This window comes from Pseudopipra pipra, chromosome 5, assembly GCF_036250125.1.
Source record: "Pseudopipra pipra isolate bDixPip1 chromosome 5, bDixPip1.hap1, whole genome shotgun sequence".
NCBI classification, from domain to species: Eukaryota; Metazoa; Chordata; class Aves; order Passeriformes; family Pipridae; genus Pseudopipra; species Pseudopipra pipra.
The window spans coordinates 28478953-28497170 of NC_087553.1; the positions used below are offsets into that span (position 1 = coordinate 28478953).

Consider the following 18218-nt stretch of genomic DNA (forward strand, 5'->3'; position numbering starts at 1 on the left):
AATACCTAGTGCATGTCATTTATTTCCACCACCTTCATCAGCCTTCTTTCATTTAGGTTGGTGCAGATAGGCAGAATAATTAAATAACATAATCTGAACTACTAATAATACTATAATTTTTAAGGCAGCCTATTCCAGGAGTGACCATCTTGACTTAATTTTTTGATTGTGCTTCTTTATATTAAAAGCATAAAAGTGCTTTCAGGAAAGAAGTATTGACTGTGAAAATACATGGCATTTCATCTTTGTATCTTCATGAGATTTTAAAAAACTAATTTAAAAAAACCCATAAAAACACATTGCACATTAAATTATGCAATGGTGCAATGGTCCTTTATAGGACCAATTTAATTTGAAAATCTCATCAGAAGTTTCTGGGTTTAGAATCTGTGGTCATCAGGATGGCTTCGTTCTTTTTCCCTGTTCTCTCTCTCTCTTCCCTTCTCTCTTCTGTTATTGCAGAAGAGGTCGTTTGCCCACTTTTAATCAGAAAAGTGCTTAAAATTTTTTCATGGCAATTTCTCATTATTTTAACAATAAAAGCTAAAAAAAAGAAGAAAAAAAGAAATCAGCTATCAGTCTTTGTTCTGGTATCTCTTACAGTGCTGATATGTTGAGCTGCTAGTGATGCTCGCTTGCTTTTATAAAGAAAGCAAATAATGATGTAAATTTCTCAGGAGACCACAGTCATCTGATTTCCAGTTTATTCCAAATGAAGAATATGCTAATTAAAACAATTGTAATATTTTTCCTGCAATTATTTTTTAATTACAACTGACTTAATGAACTACTTCTGCATACTCAGTTCTCATGGGTGTGTTTGGTAAGTTAGAAGACTTGCCAGAGCAAAACCTCATCGAAGAAAACACTGGGAAAATCAGTGTTGTTTCAGAGCCAGTCGATCCTGAACCTTCACCAATCTGTGTAGTAGCATCAGTGGCCTTGAGGCAGTGAAAGGAATTGTCTTTTTCAACAACATTATGTATACCAATATTAATTTTTCTACAGCTGAGAATGTAGTTGAAATACACAGTTGTTTTACAATCCCTTTCAGTCATAAGAAATTGGAGCAATTAAATTCTGCTACATGACTTCTCAGCAGAAGTGAAAATAGCAAAACAATAATAATTGCCAACACATGAAAGACAGGAATTGGTTATTTGATGTCTTTGAAGATTTATTAAGAAAGGACTTGTATTTCCACAAATCGCCTTAAAAGTAACACTGAGAGCCAAAGCATGTACGTGCTGTGTGCAATGGACCAAAAAGGTGACTTTTGTAGAAGAGATCTTGAAAGGGACAAGAGCAGGGGGCCTGAAGTTTAGTAGATACAAGACAATGGTTTGTGTAGCAATTTTTAGCTGGGCAGGTAGAAACCCCAGTTTAGAAATACACTGCACTTTAGCAATACCCTGTGTTGAGTGTTAAACACAGTACAAATGTATTAATTTGTGTAAGTAAGAGACAATACCCAAGTTACAGAACAACGTATATGAGAAAATCCTAAATCTGTTCTCTCCTACTGTGTATGTAACACAGAATCACAGGATAGGCTGAGTTGAAAGGGATCCAAAAGGATCATCGAGTTCAACTCCTGGGCCTGCACAGGACCATTTCCAAGTCACACCACATGACTGAGAGTATCACCCAAATGCTTCTTGAACTCTGTCAGCCTTGGTCATGTGATCACTTCCCTGGGAAGCCTGTTCAGTACCCAACCAACCTCTGGGTGAAGAACCTCTTTTTAATATCCAGCCTAAACCTCCCCTGACACAACTTCAGGACATTCCCTTGGGTTCTGACACTGGTCACCACAGAGAAGAGACCAGTGTCTGCTCCTCCTCTTCCTCTCACAAGGAAGTTGTAACTGCAATGAGATCTCCCCTCAGTCTCCTCCAGGCAGAACAGACCAAGTGACCTCAGCCGCTCCTCATATGGCTTCCCCTCAAAGCCTTTCACCATCTTCATTGCCCTCCTTTGGACACTCTAAGAGCTCAAGATCTTTCTATGTTGCAGTGCCCAAAACTGCCACAATATTCAAGGTGAGGCCGCATCAGTGCAGAGCAGAGCGGGACAGTCCCCTCCTTTCTGGCAAGGAAAGTCACCCAGAAGGATAAGGGCACTTGACTTGGAAATGTCCCTTATTTCCTCAAAGAATAATTTGTCATCCTGACTGGGAAGTTTTTAGTAAACTCCCATGATGACATACACATTATTTGTTGATTCTTACACAGAAGCTCTCAACTGTGTCATTGTCAGCTGTGAGCTCCGTGCATTCTAACCCTTCTATTACATACAGTGCCACCCCTCTGCTTCTGCCCTGCCTGTCTCTCCTGAAGAGCCTGTAACAATCCAACAGGCCTCTCCAGTCGCAGGACTCTTCCCACCATGTTTCACTTATGTCAGTGATATCACATCTCTGGGACTGGGCAAAAGCTTTGAGCTCCTCTTGTGTGTATGACTGATTAAGAACTTGGCCGCTCTGTCAGTTTTATTAACTTCTCTTTTCTTTGGAGCTAAGCAGGGCAAAGGAGAAGAGAGTAGAGAGGGGCAGGAAAGGAGTGTGTACTAGGCAGCTGAATCAAAAGCTCAGACCTTTTTTCTGGAGCAGCTGAAAACACGGATTCCAGAAGGGACAGTTTGAACCATGCCATGCTCACCAAAATTAATATATACCTGCCAAAAGTAAGTACCTTTCCAGAACAGAAACAATAGAAAGAGAGATCCTAAAAGCTCCAACATTTTGACTCTACCATCCAATGCTGGGGTGTGTTTGAAATCATTGTCTGGAAGATGCCTTTGAAAAATACTGAGGTTTGGAAGTTTGTTGTCATGTGAAATGAATAAGCAGCATTTCTAAGCTTTCAGTGAGGGAAGCTGAGAGAAATGCAGCACAGTCTTTCACCTTACCCACATGAACTCCAGAGTCAGGAAACACACCATAAATGGGATGAACCGTCTCTCTCCTGACTGACCAGAGTGATCAGAGCCAGAAGAATAGAGGACTGTTATACCTAAAGGGCAGAGGGTATCTCAAATACCTTTGCAGGCAGTATTTGCCATGTACAAAACTCTGATGTGGCCAATAGACAAATGCATTGCTGCAAACAGAATGTCACTGTTTGCTGTTTTCAGTACCAAGGAATTCCAAGTATCTCCTATGCCCCCCCCACTAGAGAAGATCCTAATGTTCCACTGGATTAGAAATAAAGTGGTGCATTCTCAGCTCTCTGAATCTTTGAAGTAGACAGATGAGCTAGCGAAATTGTTTCAAATACAAATCTTCTAGCTGTTAGTTCATTGTACAAAGATTTTGAAGGGATTCTTCTAAATAAAAATAAAAGACTTAGATGATCTCCTAATTATTTTTCCACATTCATACAAGTGTACATTTCATAGTAGTCTCTCTGAATAGCAGTCATGGCTTTACAAAGCTTTTAGGAAATCTGTATTACTTTTTTGCCTCTCCTCTATCCTCTTAGATATATAGTCCTCCTTTGAAAAGGCTGTCACTTTAAACTGATGCATATTACAGTTCATAAATATGGACTATTCCATGCAATTTTTGAGCTCTCCTAATTGCAATTCCCTGCCCTTTGTCAGAGTTTTCTCTGAAGAATCTCTTATAGCAAGTGAAATCTTCCTCAGCTTCTTGTGATGTTTCCAACTGAAAATGGGAATCCCTTGTCATGAGATTGTAAAACCAAAATAGAATTCACAACTCTGTCTGCAGGAGGAATATGATATATGTTCACCTTGTATTTGCATGGAATTTCCCTGTTGATGGAGATTCTGCCCGTGTATGTATCTACAAAACAGGATCACAGTGATCTGTTCTTACCTGATCTGTTCCTCAGGTGAAATGGAAGCACACTTGCTTAAATATCAGAAATACATGGTAGGAAGATCAGATCTGACTGATTTGAGTTCTTAGTTCACAAATAAACATAATTATTGATGTTTGTTCATCCGTCTTCCCCATACCAAGTGAAACATAAAAAAAATAAAGCAGAATGAAGCAGTAATAACATTCTAGGCCTGCCTTGCTTCAGATGTATCTGGTTTAAGGACCTGATGAACTTGTTAAAACCTATCTTGAAGCATTCATTTCTTCTGGCATAGTAGATAAGAAGTAGATAACTCTCTATATAACTGTTTTCCAAATCCAAAGTATAAAATTACATAGTAAGGAAGTTTCATTTACTTGTTAAAGATGTGCCAACAACTGGGTGCAGTTCTCTGGTAAGGAAGAGTTTCCTACAATCTATTTTTCCTGAGATTCTGACTAGACTGTTACCAGAACAGAATTTGGTATATTAATTACAGGACTAGAATGTGATAATTCCCACTAATATTAATGTATTTTCTGATCCCTTAGGCTCAAAAAAACTTTCTGTTTTCCTGTTTACAGTTCCTACACTCTCAACTTTATGTGTTTCTTTTGGCCTGGAGGATGTTTTTGAAAGCTGTACCATCTTAAATCCTTTTAGCTTGGTAAATTATTCCTCTTTATTAGATCATGCTAATATTTATTGTCATCATGCACATTATTACATGTATCTAAGAAAATGTCATTCATAGTATGTGTAACATATTTGAAAAGCAGAGCTTTTTGGTGCCTTAAGGGGATATCTACCTGCTGTATTTCAGAGAGGAGAACTGACCTTTATATTGCAGAGAAGCATCATGCTTTCAAGAATGGCAGAATTCTGTGTAAGCAACTGAAGATGTTACCAGCACCTCCTTGTCATTGCACTTCTTTCATAGGCTGTCCCCAGATCTGGCTTCCACAGAAGGGTTTCTGAGAGAACTTTTAATCCAACCCAAGCAAAATAAACAAGAACTCAACTACTCTACCCAAACTGGGGCAGTTGATTTGCCCTATAAGCAGATTAGAGGCCATTCTTACAGCAGCTCTTGCTGTGGGGCTCTTCAACGATACCTTCTATCTGAAGAGCAGCAGGGTGAGTGGTAATGTTTTCTGTTGCCACAGCTATTCAGTAGATGAAACTGTCCTCTAACTTTCATGTGATCCTAACAAGATAAATCCTTCAGGGTTTCTATGTGTAGAACTTGTGTGGCGTGACTTTTCAACCAGTTGTGTAAGAGTTTAATTGCATTAAACTGTGCCTCTCTGTCTCTGTGGGAGCTTCTGTCCCACAACTAGTTTATGATTCATACATTTTTCATAATAATATTTTTATTTATTTATTTGTATTTCTATAGTGAGAAAACTTAATAAAGTGTCATTTGTGATAGAGCATGAAAGTTCATAATTGTCTTCCAGGTTCATTCACTGCTTTTCCATCTCTGTGCTACTGCAGTCTGATGCTTGTTTTTCCTATAACTATATCTGAAATTGAGCAAGTGCTTTTGCGCATCCTGATAGCTTAATAAAGCTACACATTGACTCTCCTAGCAATCATAGTTAATTCATAGCAGGTTAATTTATTGTCCCAAATGCATATATGTTTCCAAAATGTCCTGAGCTGATATCTGGGGTCAGCCAACCTTTTGTACTCTGTGTCACTCAGGTGATCTGGCTTCTTAACGTGAATGCTGTTTTGGTAGAAGTATCAGCAATCATTACTTAAAATGCTAACAATTTGTCAGTTCCTATCTAAGGTAAGTGGATGTGAGTCATCTGAAGGTGGGGTCCATGCACATATGCAATTATTTATTCTACTGTAATGGATTCTTTGAAGTGTATCGTCTACATGGTACTACCATCAGTACTCCTTGTCTGCTACCATTTGACCTCTAGGAAAAAATTCAAGTGCTGAAAGAGATGTTTAGAACAACTTGGACACACTACTGTTTCTGGCCTCTTGCTACTTCACCAGAAAGACACGAGTTTCCAAGTTGTGTGTCACATCTGTCAGCCCTTGCCATCACCTTGGATATCCTATAGCATCTAAAATAGCCATATATGCCTGTGTATAGTCACCTGAATCTCTTATATTCTTTTCACAAAATCTGCTTTTAAGCGTTCTTGTGTGTAACATTACTTTTTAAAGCAACTACAGTTATTTGTGAAAAGTAAACAACTTTTAGAGATTCCCAGTCTGCCTCTAGAAAGTTATTATTCTTAGCTAAATCATTTTGCACATAATTGTGTAGATTTATTTTTTTAAGATCATTTATGTTTTGTAAATACTTTTCAAAAGAATTTATGTGGTTATCCTCTTACATTTGCAACCCCCAAATAAATCATTAGGAGAAAATAGATGTGGGTAATGTGTTTTTTATTCTTAAATTTTCTCCACTCGGTATTTATAACTAAAAGACTATGATTTTTAGTCATTAGTTTAAAAACAGTTACATGTGAGCAATTATATAAAATTTCAGTACATATTCCACTTGGGGCTGAAAAACTTTTCAGTTCTGGATGTAATCTTCCATGACTGTATGTACCTACATCTAGAACTGGACTGAAATTCTACAGCCAGAAATATTTTTTAGACATTCTTCATTTTTATACACTCTTTGTCCCTACAGCCTAACAAGAGATTTAGCAAAAGCTAAATGAGGTCACTTGGGGCAGAGGGCCTTTATTTTACATTATGTATTATGAAAGTACCAGTTCCACTCTTTCTGGATTTAAAACGTAAGTTGAAACAGAGCTTGTATGTGGAACGAGGAGAGGAGAGGCAAGCTGAAGTATCTTAAAAATACTGCTCAGATTGGAAACATTCTTTACTAAGGTTAGAAAAGAGAAATGAATGATCAGAGCAAAGGACAAAACATGTATTTTGTTTGTTTTCTGGTTTTGTCTCATGCTTGGGGAAACTGAATTTTTACTTGGACAAACCCTTCCTTTCAAATGAAATTGTTGAGCAATATCTCCTTTTAGAAACATTATTCTAAAAATCATCCATTATTTTGCCAGTGTCTTTTGTCTTGAATATTAGTAAGTTTTGTTCCCACTTGGTGGAGTGGGAGCTTGAAATTCCTTCTTTGCATTTGGTGTGTAAAATATCAAGAGTGGAACATTTAACGAGGTTTCATTACAGTCTTCCACAAAAGGATATGGTTTCAAGAGCTCATCTGTCACATTCGAGTACTTTGCACTGGTTTTGGTTATTAAGTGTCACCCAGTTTTCCTCTTCCCTGCTATACTACATTGTCAAATGAACATGTACTTTCTGAGCACAACCACAACCCACTCAACTGCTAACTTTCTCCTGCAAGAAGAGATCACTACAGAATTTCTCAATGCAAGTATATGTGATCTTTCTGCAAAACTACGTTTTACATCTATTTCCATTCATGTCTTGAAAATTCTTCTGAAAGATTAACTGAAAGTTACAAAGAAATACTGAGGGTTTTTTTTCTTTATTTTTGGTGCATGGTAGAGCTGAAATATTCTAGTAGAATTTTAGCTTGAACAAGTGTATTGACTTTGTCCAGTGTTTCACCTGAGGGATGTTGACCATTATCTTATCTGTCTGATATTTTTAGTCCATAAACATGTTAACATTTTAGTTTTCTGAACGATTCTTATTTTAATGTGGGGGTATAAGGCAGACTCTTGTGCTGTAAAATGTGGTGATTCGTGAGAGCCTGTCTGTCATTAAGATGTCTAGGAACCATGCCTTATATAGTCACATAGAAAGAAATTCTCATGGAAACGGCATTATGGAGGTGGCAGCTGCAGCTCTTTATTTTTGTCTATGTTGAATTTTGCAGTAAAAGCTTAACCCTTTCTGTGATTGATGCAAAAGTTACATTTATGTCCTCCTCAAGTACAGAATATATGTATATCCAAACAAATTTCTGAAAATGTACAGAAGAGTCAAAACAGCTTAATAGGAGTTAAAATTAACTCTGTTTTTACCAGATTACACTGCTATTTCTGAAAATTTGGGCAAGAACTATATTTGGGTATTGTAATGTGATTAGAATTAGCAGTAATTACTGACTAATATCCTTCCTCACTGAAAGCTTTTTTCTTCATTAGAGGTTGGCAAGCAATGTGCAGAAAACGCCATATGGAGATATCTTTCCCCTGAAATCTTTCTCAACTTTTCTGTTCCTAATAAGTCATTGTGAAACAGATGAGTAAAATGTGGACAGTGAAAATATGAAGGTACAGCTAGTGAGGCAGCAAAACCCTTCAGTACACAGTCAAGTGCAGACTGTGATGTTAAGGGGGTGTATTGGAGGTTGTGAAGCTAGTAAGGGCAAACATAACCCACAGAGACACTCAGTGTGATTTCTAAGGGACTGTATGTTTTTTGAGAAGCTGGCAATTTTGGAACCTGGGCACAGAGCCTGGAGACCACCAACACCAACCTTGCCAACCACGTTCTGGTGGTTTCTTTAGATTTAGGAAGAAGCAGAAGAAACTGTAATGTGGCTGGATGCTATTGCTCCTTTTCTGTGTTGTTGCTGGTGACAGAAGAAGCCCACATTCTTCAATAGTTGCTTAGTAATCGTGTTGTTATATTTCCCACATAGGTCTGTGCTACCTTGCTGTAATTTTTACTAGAGTGAGAAAACATTGCTCTACCTCATCTAGGATACCAACAGCCAACATATTGTCATCAAAGAGCTGGAGCTTGGTCGAAGCACCATGTTGTTTGCTGTGTGAAATAATGCCTTCCTGAATATTGCTATTTCAGTTTTTAAATACTATGAATTTTCTGTCTTACACATTTTCTTGCTGATCATCCCATTTTGTATTACTTTGGCAATACAATTGATATCCTCACTACTGAAGGTATTCCAATGTCTCCAGAGCAATCTTTACTATGCAAATAAGAAGACTTCCTTGTTTACCATTCTTCTCTAAGAGGGTAGTCTGCAAATATTACTCAGTTTTGACTGTTCATTTTATCAATCAACTGAGTGTGGAGAAAAGGCAGTTGAAAATACATTTTTGGGCAAATATTACACGTGCAGAGTGTGATGCTAAAAACATCTTTTTGGATAAATGAAAGCAGAACTTGAATAGATTAATGCTGCATGTGTCACAATACAGTTGTTACCATAGCTATAGAACAATTTTCTCATGGATTTTTATTTTACATTAGAAACTTGTGCCATGGCAACAGCAATGCCTGTGAAAGATCTAGCTCTGTCATTATAATTTGTCTATTACAGCTCTTTTCATTAATATTATTAACAACTGTTATTCTCCTGAATGTACTTTAGTTTTGAACATGGAATCTCTTGAGATGTAAATGGGAATAAGATGATTTCCAACTTTACATGAATGCAAAATTCACAGTATTCAGTATGCCTCTGATTTTCTTAATGTGCTCCACAGTCTTGGAGTCAGATTCAGAAAAAAATTATGTGAGTTTGATGAAGCATCTGTAAATTATAACTCTCAAATACTGAAAGTGAGAAATGGTATTCCATAGAGTTCTATATATGTACCATGAGCAACTGTGCTGTGGTGCATCAGTGTGAAAATAAATAGCTGATTGAATTGCAATCTGCTGCCTAAATACCAGTTTGGTTGTATATAAACTGGTGATAATAGCAATATGTATCTGTGGCTTTCAGATTATGGCAGAACTGAATTTATTTGTAGTTACAAATGTAAATGTTTTCCATGTAACACAGATACAGCAGTATCACAGTGATTTTCAGAAGTAATCCACTCAGATGGATAAGCTGTACGTGCACTTGTAATAACACTAAAGTTATGTAGAAATGACATCTGTTTATGTTTTGGTATTTATGATACTATTTACAAGTAAAAAGATAAAGTGGTAAGAAAAGCAGTATCTGGTGAGGAAGCAAGATTTCTTTCTATTGGGTTTTTTTCTTTTTTATGATTACAAAAATAAATGTACTTGCAAAAACAAAAAAACCCTTATTTATAAGCAGAAAGATTCTCTCCACTGGGATTCAGTCCAAAAGTTTGAGCTTCCCCTATTAACTCTCCCTTGTATCTCCACCCTCTTTCTTAAAGTCTCTTCTCAGAAGGCTTACTCAAATGCTTGTGAGAGAGCAAAACTGGTATCATTAAATGACTGTTCACTGACTAGAGAACTATGCAGTGTAATTGTATATCATATAATTTCTTCATACCAGTTAAGTTGGCTGAAACAAATAAAAATAAGAATCTTATTTAGTGTTCAATAGCATATGATGAAGTTAGGATATAGAACACAATAGAAATGGAGAGTCCGAATTTCTCCTATATATCTGTAGATTTAAAGTTAATTTTAACCAATCAGAACATTGATCATTAGTATAAGCAACTTAATGAAATGGTTTTTTTCAATGCCCAGCAGTATTCAAAAGACCAAGAATTACTGTGATATGTTTATAAAACAGGCAGAAATTAATACATAAAATATTACATTTTATGCATTACTACTGAGTCTCAGTGGAAATATTTATGTCAGTATCAGTTTTCTTGAAATTTTTGACAGAAATGTGCAACAATAAAAAGACATCAGTCTCAGATATGGGTAATTACTAAAAGCTAAGAAATATTCTTTTTTATTAAAGTTGCCTATTTTAGCAAAGATATAGGAGTAGTATTATAATATTCTGTTTGAAGTTTTTCATACTTTAGGTTCACAGAATCAGAGAATCACAGAATATGCCTAGTTGGAAGGGACCCAAAAGGATCATGGAGTTCAACTCCTGGGCCTGCACAGCGACATCCCCAAGAGCCACACCATGTGACCGAGAGTATCATCCAAATGCTTCTTGAACTCTGTCAGCCTTGGTCATGTGACCACTTCCCTGGGAAGCCTGTTCAGTACCCAACCACCCTCTGAGTGAAGAACCTCTTTCTAATATCCAACCTAAACCTCCCCTGACACAACTTCAGGACATTCCCTTGGGTTCTGACACTGGTCACCACAGAGAAGAGATCAGTGCCTGCCCCTCCACTTCCTCTCACAAGGAAGTTGTAACTGCAATGAGGTCTCCCCTCAGTCTCCTCTTCTCCAGGCTGAACAGACCAAGTGACCTCAGCTGCTCCTCATACGGCTTCCTCTCCGACCCTTCACCATCTTCATTGCCCTCCTTTGGACACTCTAAGAGCTTAAGATCTTTCCTATGTTGCAATGCCCAAAACTGCCACAATATTCAAGGTGAGGCCGCATCAGTGCAGAGCAGAGCGGGACAATCCCTTCCCTCGATTGGCTGGCGATACTCTGATGCCCCCAGGACACAGTTGGCCCTCCTGGCTCATCAGCCACTGCTGATTCATATTCAACTTGCTGTCGACCAGGACCCTCAGGTCCCTTTCTGTGGCACTGCTTTCCAGCATCTCATTCCCCAGTCTGTATGTACATCCAGGGTTGCCCCATCCCAGGTGCAGAATTCGACACTTCCCCTTGTTGAACTTCATATGGTTGGTGATTGCCCAGTCCTTTGATTTGTCAAGGTCTCTTTGCAGGGTTTCTGTGCCTTCAAGGGAGTCAACAGCTCCTCTCAGTTTTGTGTCATCTGCAAACTTGCTTAATATCCCTTCCAGTCCTGCATCCAAGTCATTTATGAAGATGTTGAAGAGCACAGGGCCTGAGATGGAGCCCTGTGGAACCCCACTAGTGACAGGTCTCCAGTCTGATGTCACCCCACTCACTGTTATCCTCTGTGCTCGACCTGTGAGCCAATTGCTCACCCATGGCATGATGTGTTTATCCAGCTCTTAAATGAGTTGAATACACAGCTATAAGATGCATCTCTGGAACACCAGAATGGGATTCAGCTCATGAATGAGATATCTAAATGTAGGCATCTGAACACAAAATGGATGCTGTCTCCCGTAATAGTCATTGGCAGTCTAGTTAACACAGTTTAGAGTGCAAGGAGTAATAAGATCCATTGATTTTATCTGTCTGATCTCTGACTGTGGTGGAAGCTTGCATTCTTCTTACCCATGTGGATATGTAAAATGAGCTGTCTTAATCTGGAGTAGAATCTCATCTACTGAGTTTTTTATTAAAAGGAAAACCACTAAAGCCAATAATTATTTGCGTCATTTATTTCTTATTTTAAATTCACCTTCAAAATTGCAGACATACATATAATCGAGCAACTTTCAGAAATCAAAGAAAGTGAGAATGCCCCATGTCCTCCTTTTCTTCTGCTTTTTCCACCAAACCAACTTTTTCTGCATTTATTGGTCCCTTAAGCTCTGTCATGTCCTACATTTAACCTTTCTCCATAACAGCTCACATCTTTTTAGTTACAAGATGTCTGAAGTGTGTATTCTAGTCAGTTGTTTCCCAAAGAAGAAAAGTATATTTTCTTAGTTGCACTGTTAAACTTGATTAGAATTTTATCATGATATTTTAACAAATAATAAAAACATTTATTTTTATTTTTTTATGCTGCTGACTAGTAAAAGAGCTGATGATGTTTTGAAGAAAAACAAAACACTGAAGGAAATAGAACACTGCTTTCTTTTAGAAGTCATATTTTGAGATTTAGTTGTGGGTTTTATTGCAAGCAGATATTTTTAGCTAATAGGAGAAAACTGCTCAATTTCTTTGCAAATTATGACATGATTTATGTTTCATTTCTTCTGGTAGCTACTGCTGTGCATATAGTCCTACACTTGGAGTCTATATATGAACATAAAACTTCTAGCAAGAATGAGATGAATGTATTTATCTTTAATGAAGTAGTTATAGAGATGTGACCATTAGCAGGGACACAGTTATTCTGAGTAAAATTTACTAACTTAATGCTATGTGGATAAAGTGATGTTAACCACACCAACATTTTCTATGAGGCAGCATAGGTAGAACAAGTCTCTTTTTTTTTAGCCTCCTACTTCTTACAGCAGCAGGCATAAAAAAGAGTTATAAACTTTTAATAATTGACTCTGAAGTGTGCCAAAAAGTGCATTTTTCTGTAGTTCCTTTTTGTGTCTATATCTTCTAAATTACATATAAAGCTTGTTTCAAAAGACTAGTTTTTATATTCTTTTTTCCCAATGGTTGCTATTACTATTCTCAGAAGTTCCTAGAAATAAAAACAACACTCAGATCTATTCTTTAGCGACTGTCAGTAAAAAGGCATCATAGTGTAAATTCACTATTATTATAATGACTATAAAATGAAAAATTACTAAAAATGCTTCTGGCAATACTGGTTCTTCATGTATTTTACCACCTACAAAATAACTACCTAATTCATCATACGAAACTGTATATAATAACTGTATATATAATTTTTACACATTTCAACTCAATAACAAATTAAAAGAGACACCGTTATGATGATGGAATAACAATGGCCTATTTTATAAATTTATTTTTTCATGGAATTTATGTGTAGCACTGAGCATTGTTTGTTGTTCTTCAACCAGTCAGGGTAAAATAGTCAAGTTTAAGGAGAGATTTATATTTTTTTTTTTAAGAAACTAATAAATCAGTTCATTGCATATTTATCTTTTGTTTCTTTACATAAGAACCAAGCAGCATACAAAAGTAATGTTGAGGAGAGTAAAGGTTTTGTGGTTTGCAGTATTTTATCATCCTGTTCTTCTTTACAATGTACTCTCTCATTTCAGAGCAACTTTGCCAGCGTGAAACATCCACTGAAAGTGAGTTTCCAGAAGGACACCCCGCTGAGCAGTTTGCAGGTTTACTTCATGGATCATCACCTGCATGTGACCCACCTGAAAATCCACTCCAGCTGTACAGCAAAGTAAACCTGTGCAGTGGTCCGCTAGAGAAAAGCATTTTGAGCAAGAGCACGGTGCAGCAGATACAGCTACGAAAAGAAAGCAGCTCTGATCCTCCTGTTAAGAAAAAAAAACCACCAATTGTAAACAGAACCATATTTCATACTAAAAATAAACCAGTAGAAAATCATACACTGGTTGGTGCACCAAGGATAAGTGAACAATGGGTTATTAGCACTGGGGGATTTGTGGAGCGAGCATGCACGCTTGGGAGAATACGATCCTTACCGAAGACTTTGCTTGAAATGCATTTGTGCAAAAATGTTTCTAAATCTGATTCTAATCTTATCACCCGTCCACCAAATGACAAAAAAGCAAGAAGCAATTGGAGTGAACCCACACCAAATCAACAGTGCTCCAAAGGGAATTCGGAGAGAACACCTTCTTTCACGTCAGAATGGGAAGAAGTAAGTTTTGTTCATTTTTTAAGTACTAGCAAATGGTCTTGTGAAGATGCTGTTATTGTTTTCAGTTTCAGAGATGAAATAAAAAGTGAATCTTTCACACTGCAAATCTTCAAAGGGAATGTCACAGTGTAATGCAGGGTAGTTCAACAGCTGGCACAAAATGCAAAGCATTTCTATTCCAATGCTGCCCACTCAATAAAGTCTATTGTTTCCGTAGTGAATGAAGTTAACCAGAAGTAATTCTGTAATTTGTTGTGGCATTGAAATTATTGTCTACTAAAGCCCTCACCACTGACACTAATAAAATTGGTAAAATCCTTTGTAACTATGCCCATTATTTACATATTTGCTAATTATTTCCCACCATGGCAGTGTCTGCCAGCAAGAGAGAGGAAAAAATGGCGGGAATAGAGAGTTACATTCTACAAACCCTCCCTGTATATCATATCCTCTAACTGGTATGTAGCCTGTGTACAAAATGCTTGGCACATACCTGACTTGTGTGAAGTGGGAATACACTTATAGCTGCAATAAATTCGGGACTATGTCCACATAAACATAAATATCCACACTGAATTTGTAATGCACATACTTGCTCATATGAGAGACTTTATTTTAGGTTTAGAACTCAATTTAAAATAATTCTTAGGCACCTTATGTTTAGCTTTTTTTCTCCTGTGCTGAATTTCAAGAATGTAAAAGGTTCTTCATAAACACAGAAGTTCCCATCGCATTGGAGTGAATTAAGAGGGTAAAATATCTTTCGTGCCCCTACAGAGAAGTGAGCATTTCTCTTTAAAACAACTACACAGGGGAAAAGTATCTATCTCCAGGGTGCTTTTTCATTCAGAAAGAACACAGAGGTTGATTATGTGATTGGTTATTTTTCTAGAAAAAGGTTCAGCTCATCTAGATGTCTAGGTTTTCAGCTCATTTAGATGTCTAATTTGATAGGGCATCTAAAGGTAGTTTCTGTTTTAAAGGAGACAGTTTCTCACTGGAAATACACTAAGGATCAGGTTTCAATCTTTATAACTTTGTTACATTATTATAAAATCCTGTCCTCTAAAAAATTAGAGTCAGTTCCAAGTTTGCCTCTCTAGGGGAGCATCAAGGTTCGATTGTTCTTAAGAGTAAAACAATGCAGTTCATATATATTAAAAAAAGGTATGGATTCCCAATCTGCAGATTCTGTCATAAGTGCTAGATTGTCTCCTGTCACCAGTGACTAATACATACTTTTTCTACTAGTCCTAATATTAAGCTTAGTAAAATATGCTTCTCTGTGTCTGCCTTCTTAGTCCACACCAGCATGTTGATTCACTTTTTGTTCTGTCCTGTTCTTATAGAAAATAAAATAGGTAAAATGGTTTTGACATAGTAAGTTCAATGTGCTTTAAAAACATGTAAATAAGTTTTGGGATCGATGCAGTGCAGTTTCACAGAGAATATCATTCTGCAGTGTGTGGAGGGACAACAATGTTTCATACCTACTGAGTAGCCTTGGGGCAGATGAAAAAAAGGGAGCTAGGAAATTCTCTGGACATCTTACTTGAACAATTGCTTTAATACTTAAGAACACACAAAAAATATTTTTATTCATTAATATTACTGCTTAAATAGACCACTAGTGATAATACCTAGATGGCATCAGTATGAAAGGAACTCTACTGTAGAAAAAGAAATACTAGTTCCAAGCTTTAGCTTTTGCTAGCATAAAAATATTGCAAAATAAAAATCAAAGTGGAGAAATTAATTTTCACCTTTGATTTTTGCTTTTTGCTATTTTGATTATTGTTTTCTGAATGAGAGTAACAATGCCATAAATTGATGCATGAAAATTAAAATAAAATAATGAAGATGGGATCCATCAGTTGTTTTCACTGTTGTCTCTTTTGTAGATTGATAAAATCATGAGTTCAATAGATGCTGGAATTAATACTGGACTGGGGGAGATGAGTGATCACACTACAAGTAAGGAAAAACAACCAACTATTGTTTAATTTTGGTTTGATTGTCTATAGGGAAACTGTGGATAAGACATTTGTAAGTAACTCATTGTGGTGAAATCATTTGTAGGTATTTTGAATAACCATGAACAGAATCAATGTTGTTTAATGTTAGAGATGCATTAGGCCCAGTATCCTGGAGCTGTTGCTTTAAATAGCATAATGGAGTTATTGATGTTGTTTTGAAATCTTACCAGAAAAAAATACTCCATTAATGTCTTTGTACTGAAGCCTTTCTTCTATGGGGATATTTTACAATCTTTTTCAGCTGAGGTTTTATTTGGAATGATGGGACTCTGAGTATATATAATCCAATAACTGCTGACACTTTTTAAAACATTTTATTATCTAATACTGCTTCGAAGAAATATTTGGCACAGGGCTGAAAATGTTGCTGACAGCCAGGGACTGGTGTTAGCAGTGATGAGAAAAACCTTCCCTACCATGGTAGATTCTAAGAACTCTAAGTCATGCCTAGCCTGTTGGTCTGCCAGCATGAACCTGTGCAACTGTGCTGATAAGAATTTTGAAATCATTTTACTACATCTTCTCCCTAACTCATGGAAAGAAAACTTACTTGAATGTCTGAATAATTTAACGTGGGGCAAAGCAATGTTAACTCGCCTGTACTCCCCTGCTAAAGATTGCATTGGGTTTATGTATTGGGCAGGAGGTTATGTACCTTATTGCTTAAAATTTGAAAAAGAATATATTTTAACAACTGTCCATTTTATGGAACTTTATATGTATATAGGATGAAACTGTGTCTCATCAATTAAATAGAATTGACACAGCTATTTTCACTTGTACAGTGAAAAGGGACTCTAGGTAAAAGAGAAAACTGATTTGTAGACAAATATAATTGCAGATAAAACAAGCAGATTCAGATTGGTTTTTTCCTAAAAATAATAAAGGGCAATATAATGAAAAGTGCTAGACATGTGCTGGCAGTCTGTTCTTTGTTTTGAAAGTAGAATTATTCATAGACAAACTCTAGGTTAGGAGATAGTTAATAATTTCTGAATGTATTATAAGTAATTCAGGATTTGTTGCTTATTATATTTTATCATGGTAGTTGTATTGGGTCAGTTTGAGATGGAGTTCATTTTTGCACAGCAGTACTCATAATGCTGTGCTTTGCTTTAGTAGCTAGAAAGGTGTTCACCTTTAAAACACCCCAGTGTTTGGCTACTGCTGAGCAGTACTTGCACAGCACCAAGGCTGCCTCTCCAACATTCCTCCCTCACCAGTAGACTGGGGGTGGGCAAGATTTTGGGAGGGGACATAGCCAGGACAAGTGACCCAAGCTGCAGAGGGATATTCCATACAGAGTCTGCTCAGCAATAAAAGCTAAGAAAAAGAAGGAGGAGCTGGATATCACCTGCAGATGAGAAGTAGACCATAAATAGTTTCCCTTTGGTTTCACATAGGCCTTTGCTTTTGCTTTATTAAACTGCCTTTATCTTGACCCAAAAGGAGGGGTTTTCCATCTCATTTCCTCCCCTGCCCTGTCCTGCTGAGGAGGGCAGTGATAGAACAGCTTGGTGGATACCTGGCATCCAACCAAGGTCAGCTTACCACAGTAGTACACAAGCACCAAAGGTAAAATCAGGCATCCATTAAGAAGTTGCACAGCAAGTAAGAGGTATGAAAAGGAGACAAAAGCAACAGTATGTGTATGCAAAGTTGCATAATTTAGTGATGTGTAAATACCACTCTCTCCATTCCTCTGACCACTGCTTTTCTTTTTCTACTTTTTTAAGATCAAAATATATCTCACAGCTCTTATCTTCAGCCATTTTGTGGCTTCTACAGCATGCATTATTTTTCTTGGCATTCAAACATGGCATTTGGTGTTTCAGCTCTTTCAGCTGGCAGATCTGTTCTTTGCTTCACTACTTCTTTTCCCAGAGTGGACACTGAGTCCCAGCTTACTTTCTATTCAGTGTGAAGCTTTTTGAAGACCAGCATTTTTTCTTTTCTGTCAACTCCTTAATGGCCTTTAGCTAGTATAGGATGATAATTTGACTTTGGTCTTAATTAAGAAATCAAGCTACATACTTTTGCTTACATGCAGATTGCAGTAAACACCTGTCTTTCTGCTGTAGACCTGACGATATGCAGCTTCACATG

General features: G+C 37.1%; 1 protein-coding gene and 1 long non-coding RNA gene across 6 annotated transcripts in view; both read left to right on the forward strand.

Moving 5' to 3' along the window:
* ANKS1B (ankyrin repeat and sterile alpha motif domain containing 1B) overlaps nt 1-18218 on the forward strand; it is a 420219-nt gene that overhangs the window by 188329 nt on the left and 213672 nt on the right. For all 5 annotated transcript variants that reach the window (XM_064655362.1, XM_064655363.1, XM_064655364.1 and 2 more), the window contains 2 exons: nt 13496-14076; nt 15978-16050. In XM_064655362.1, coding sequence (XP_064511432.1) covers nt 13496-14076; nt 15978-16050 — 654 coding nt within the window. The remainder of the gene's footprint in view (nt 1-13495; nt 14077-15977; nt 16051-18218) is intronic.
* On the forward strand, nt 2278-3910 carry LOC135414529 (uncharacterized). The gene is made up of 3 exons (XR_010430707.1): nt 2278-2401; nt 2525-2685; nt 3734-3910. It is a non-coding gene; the product is annotated as an uncharacterized LOC135414529 (long non-coding RNA).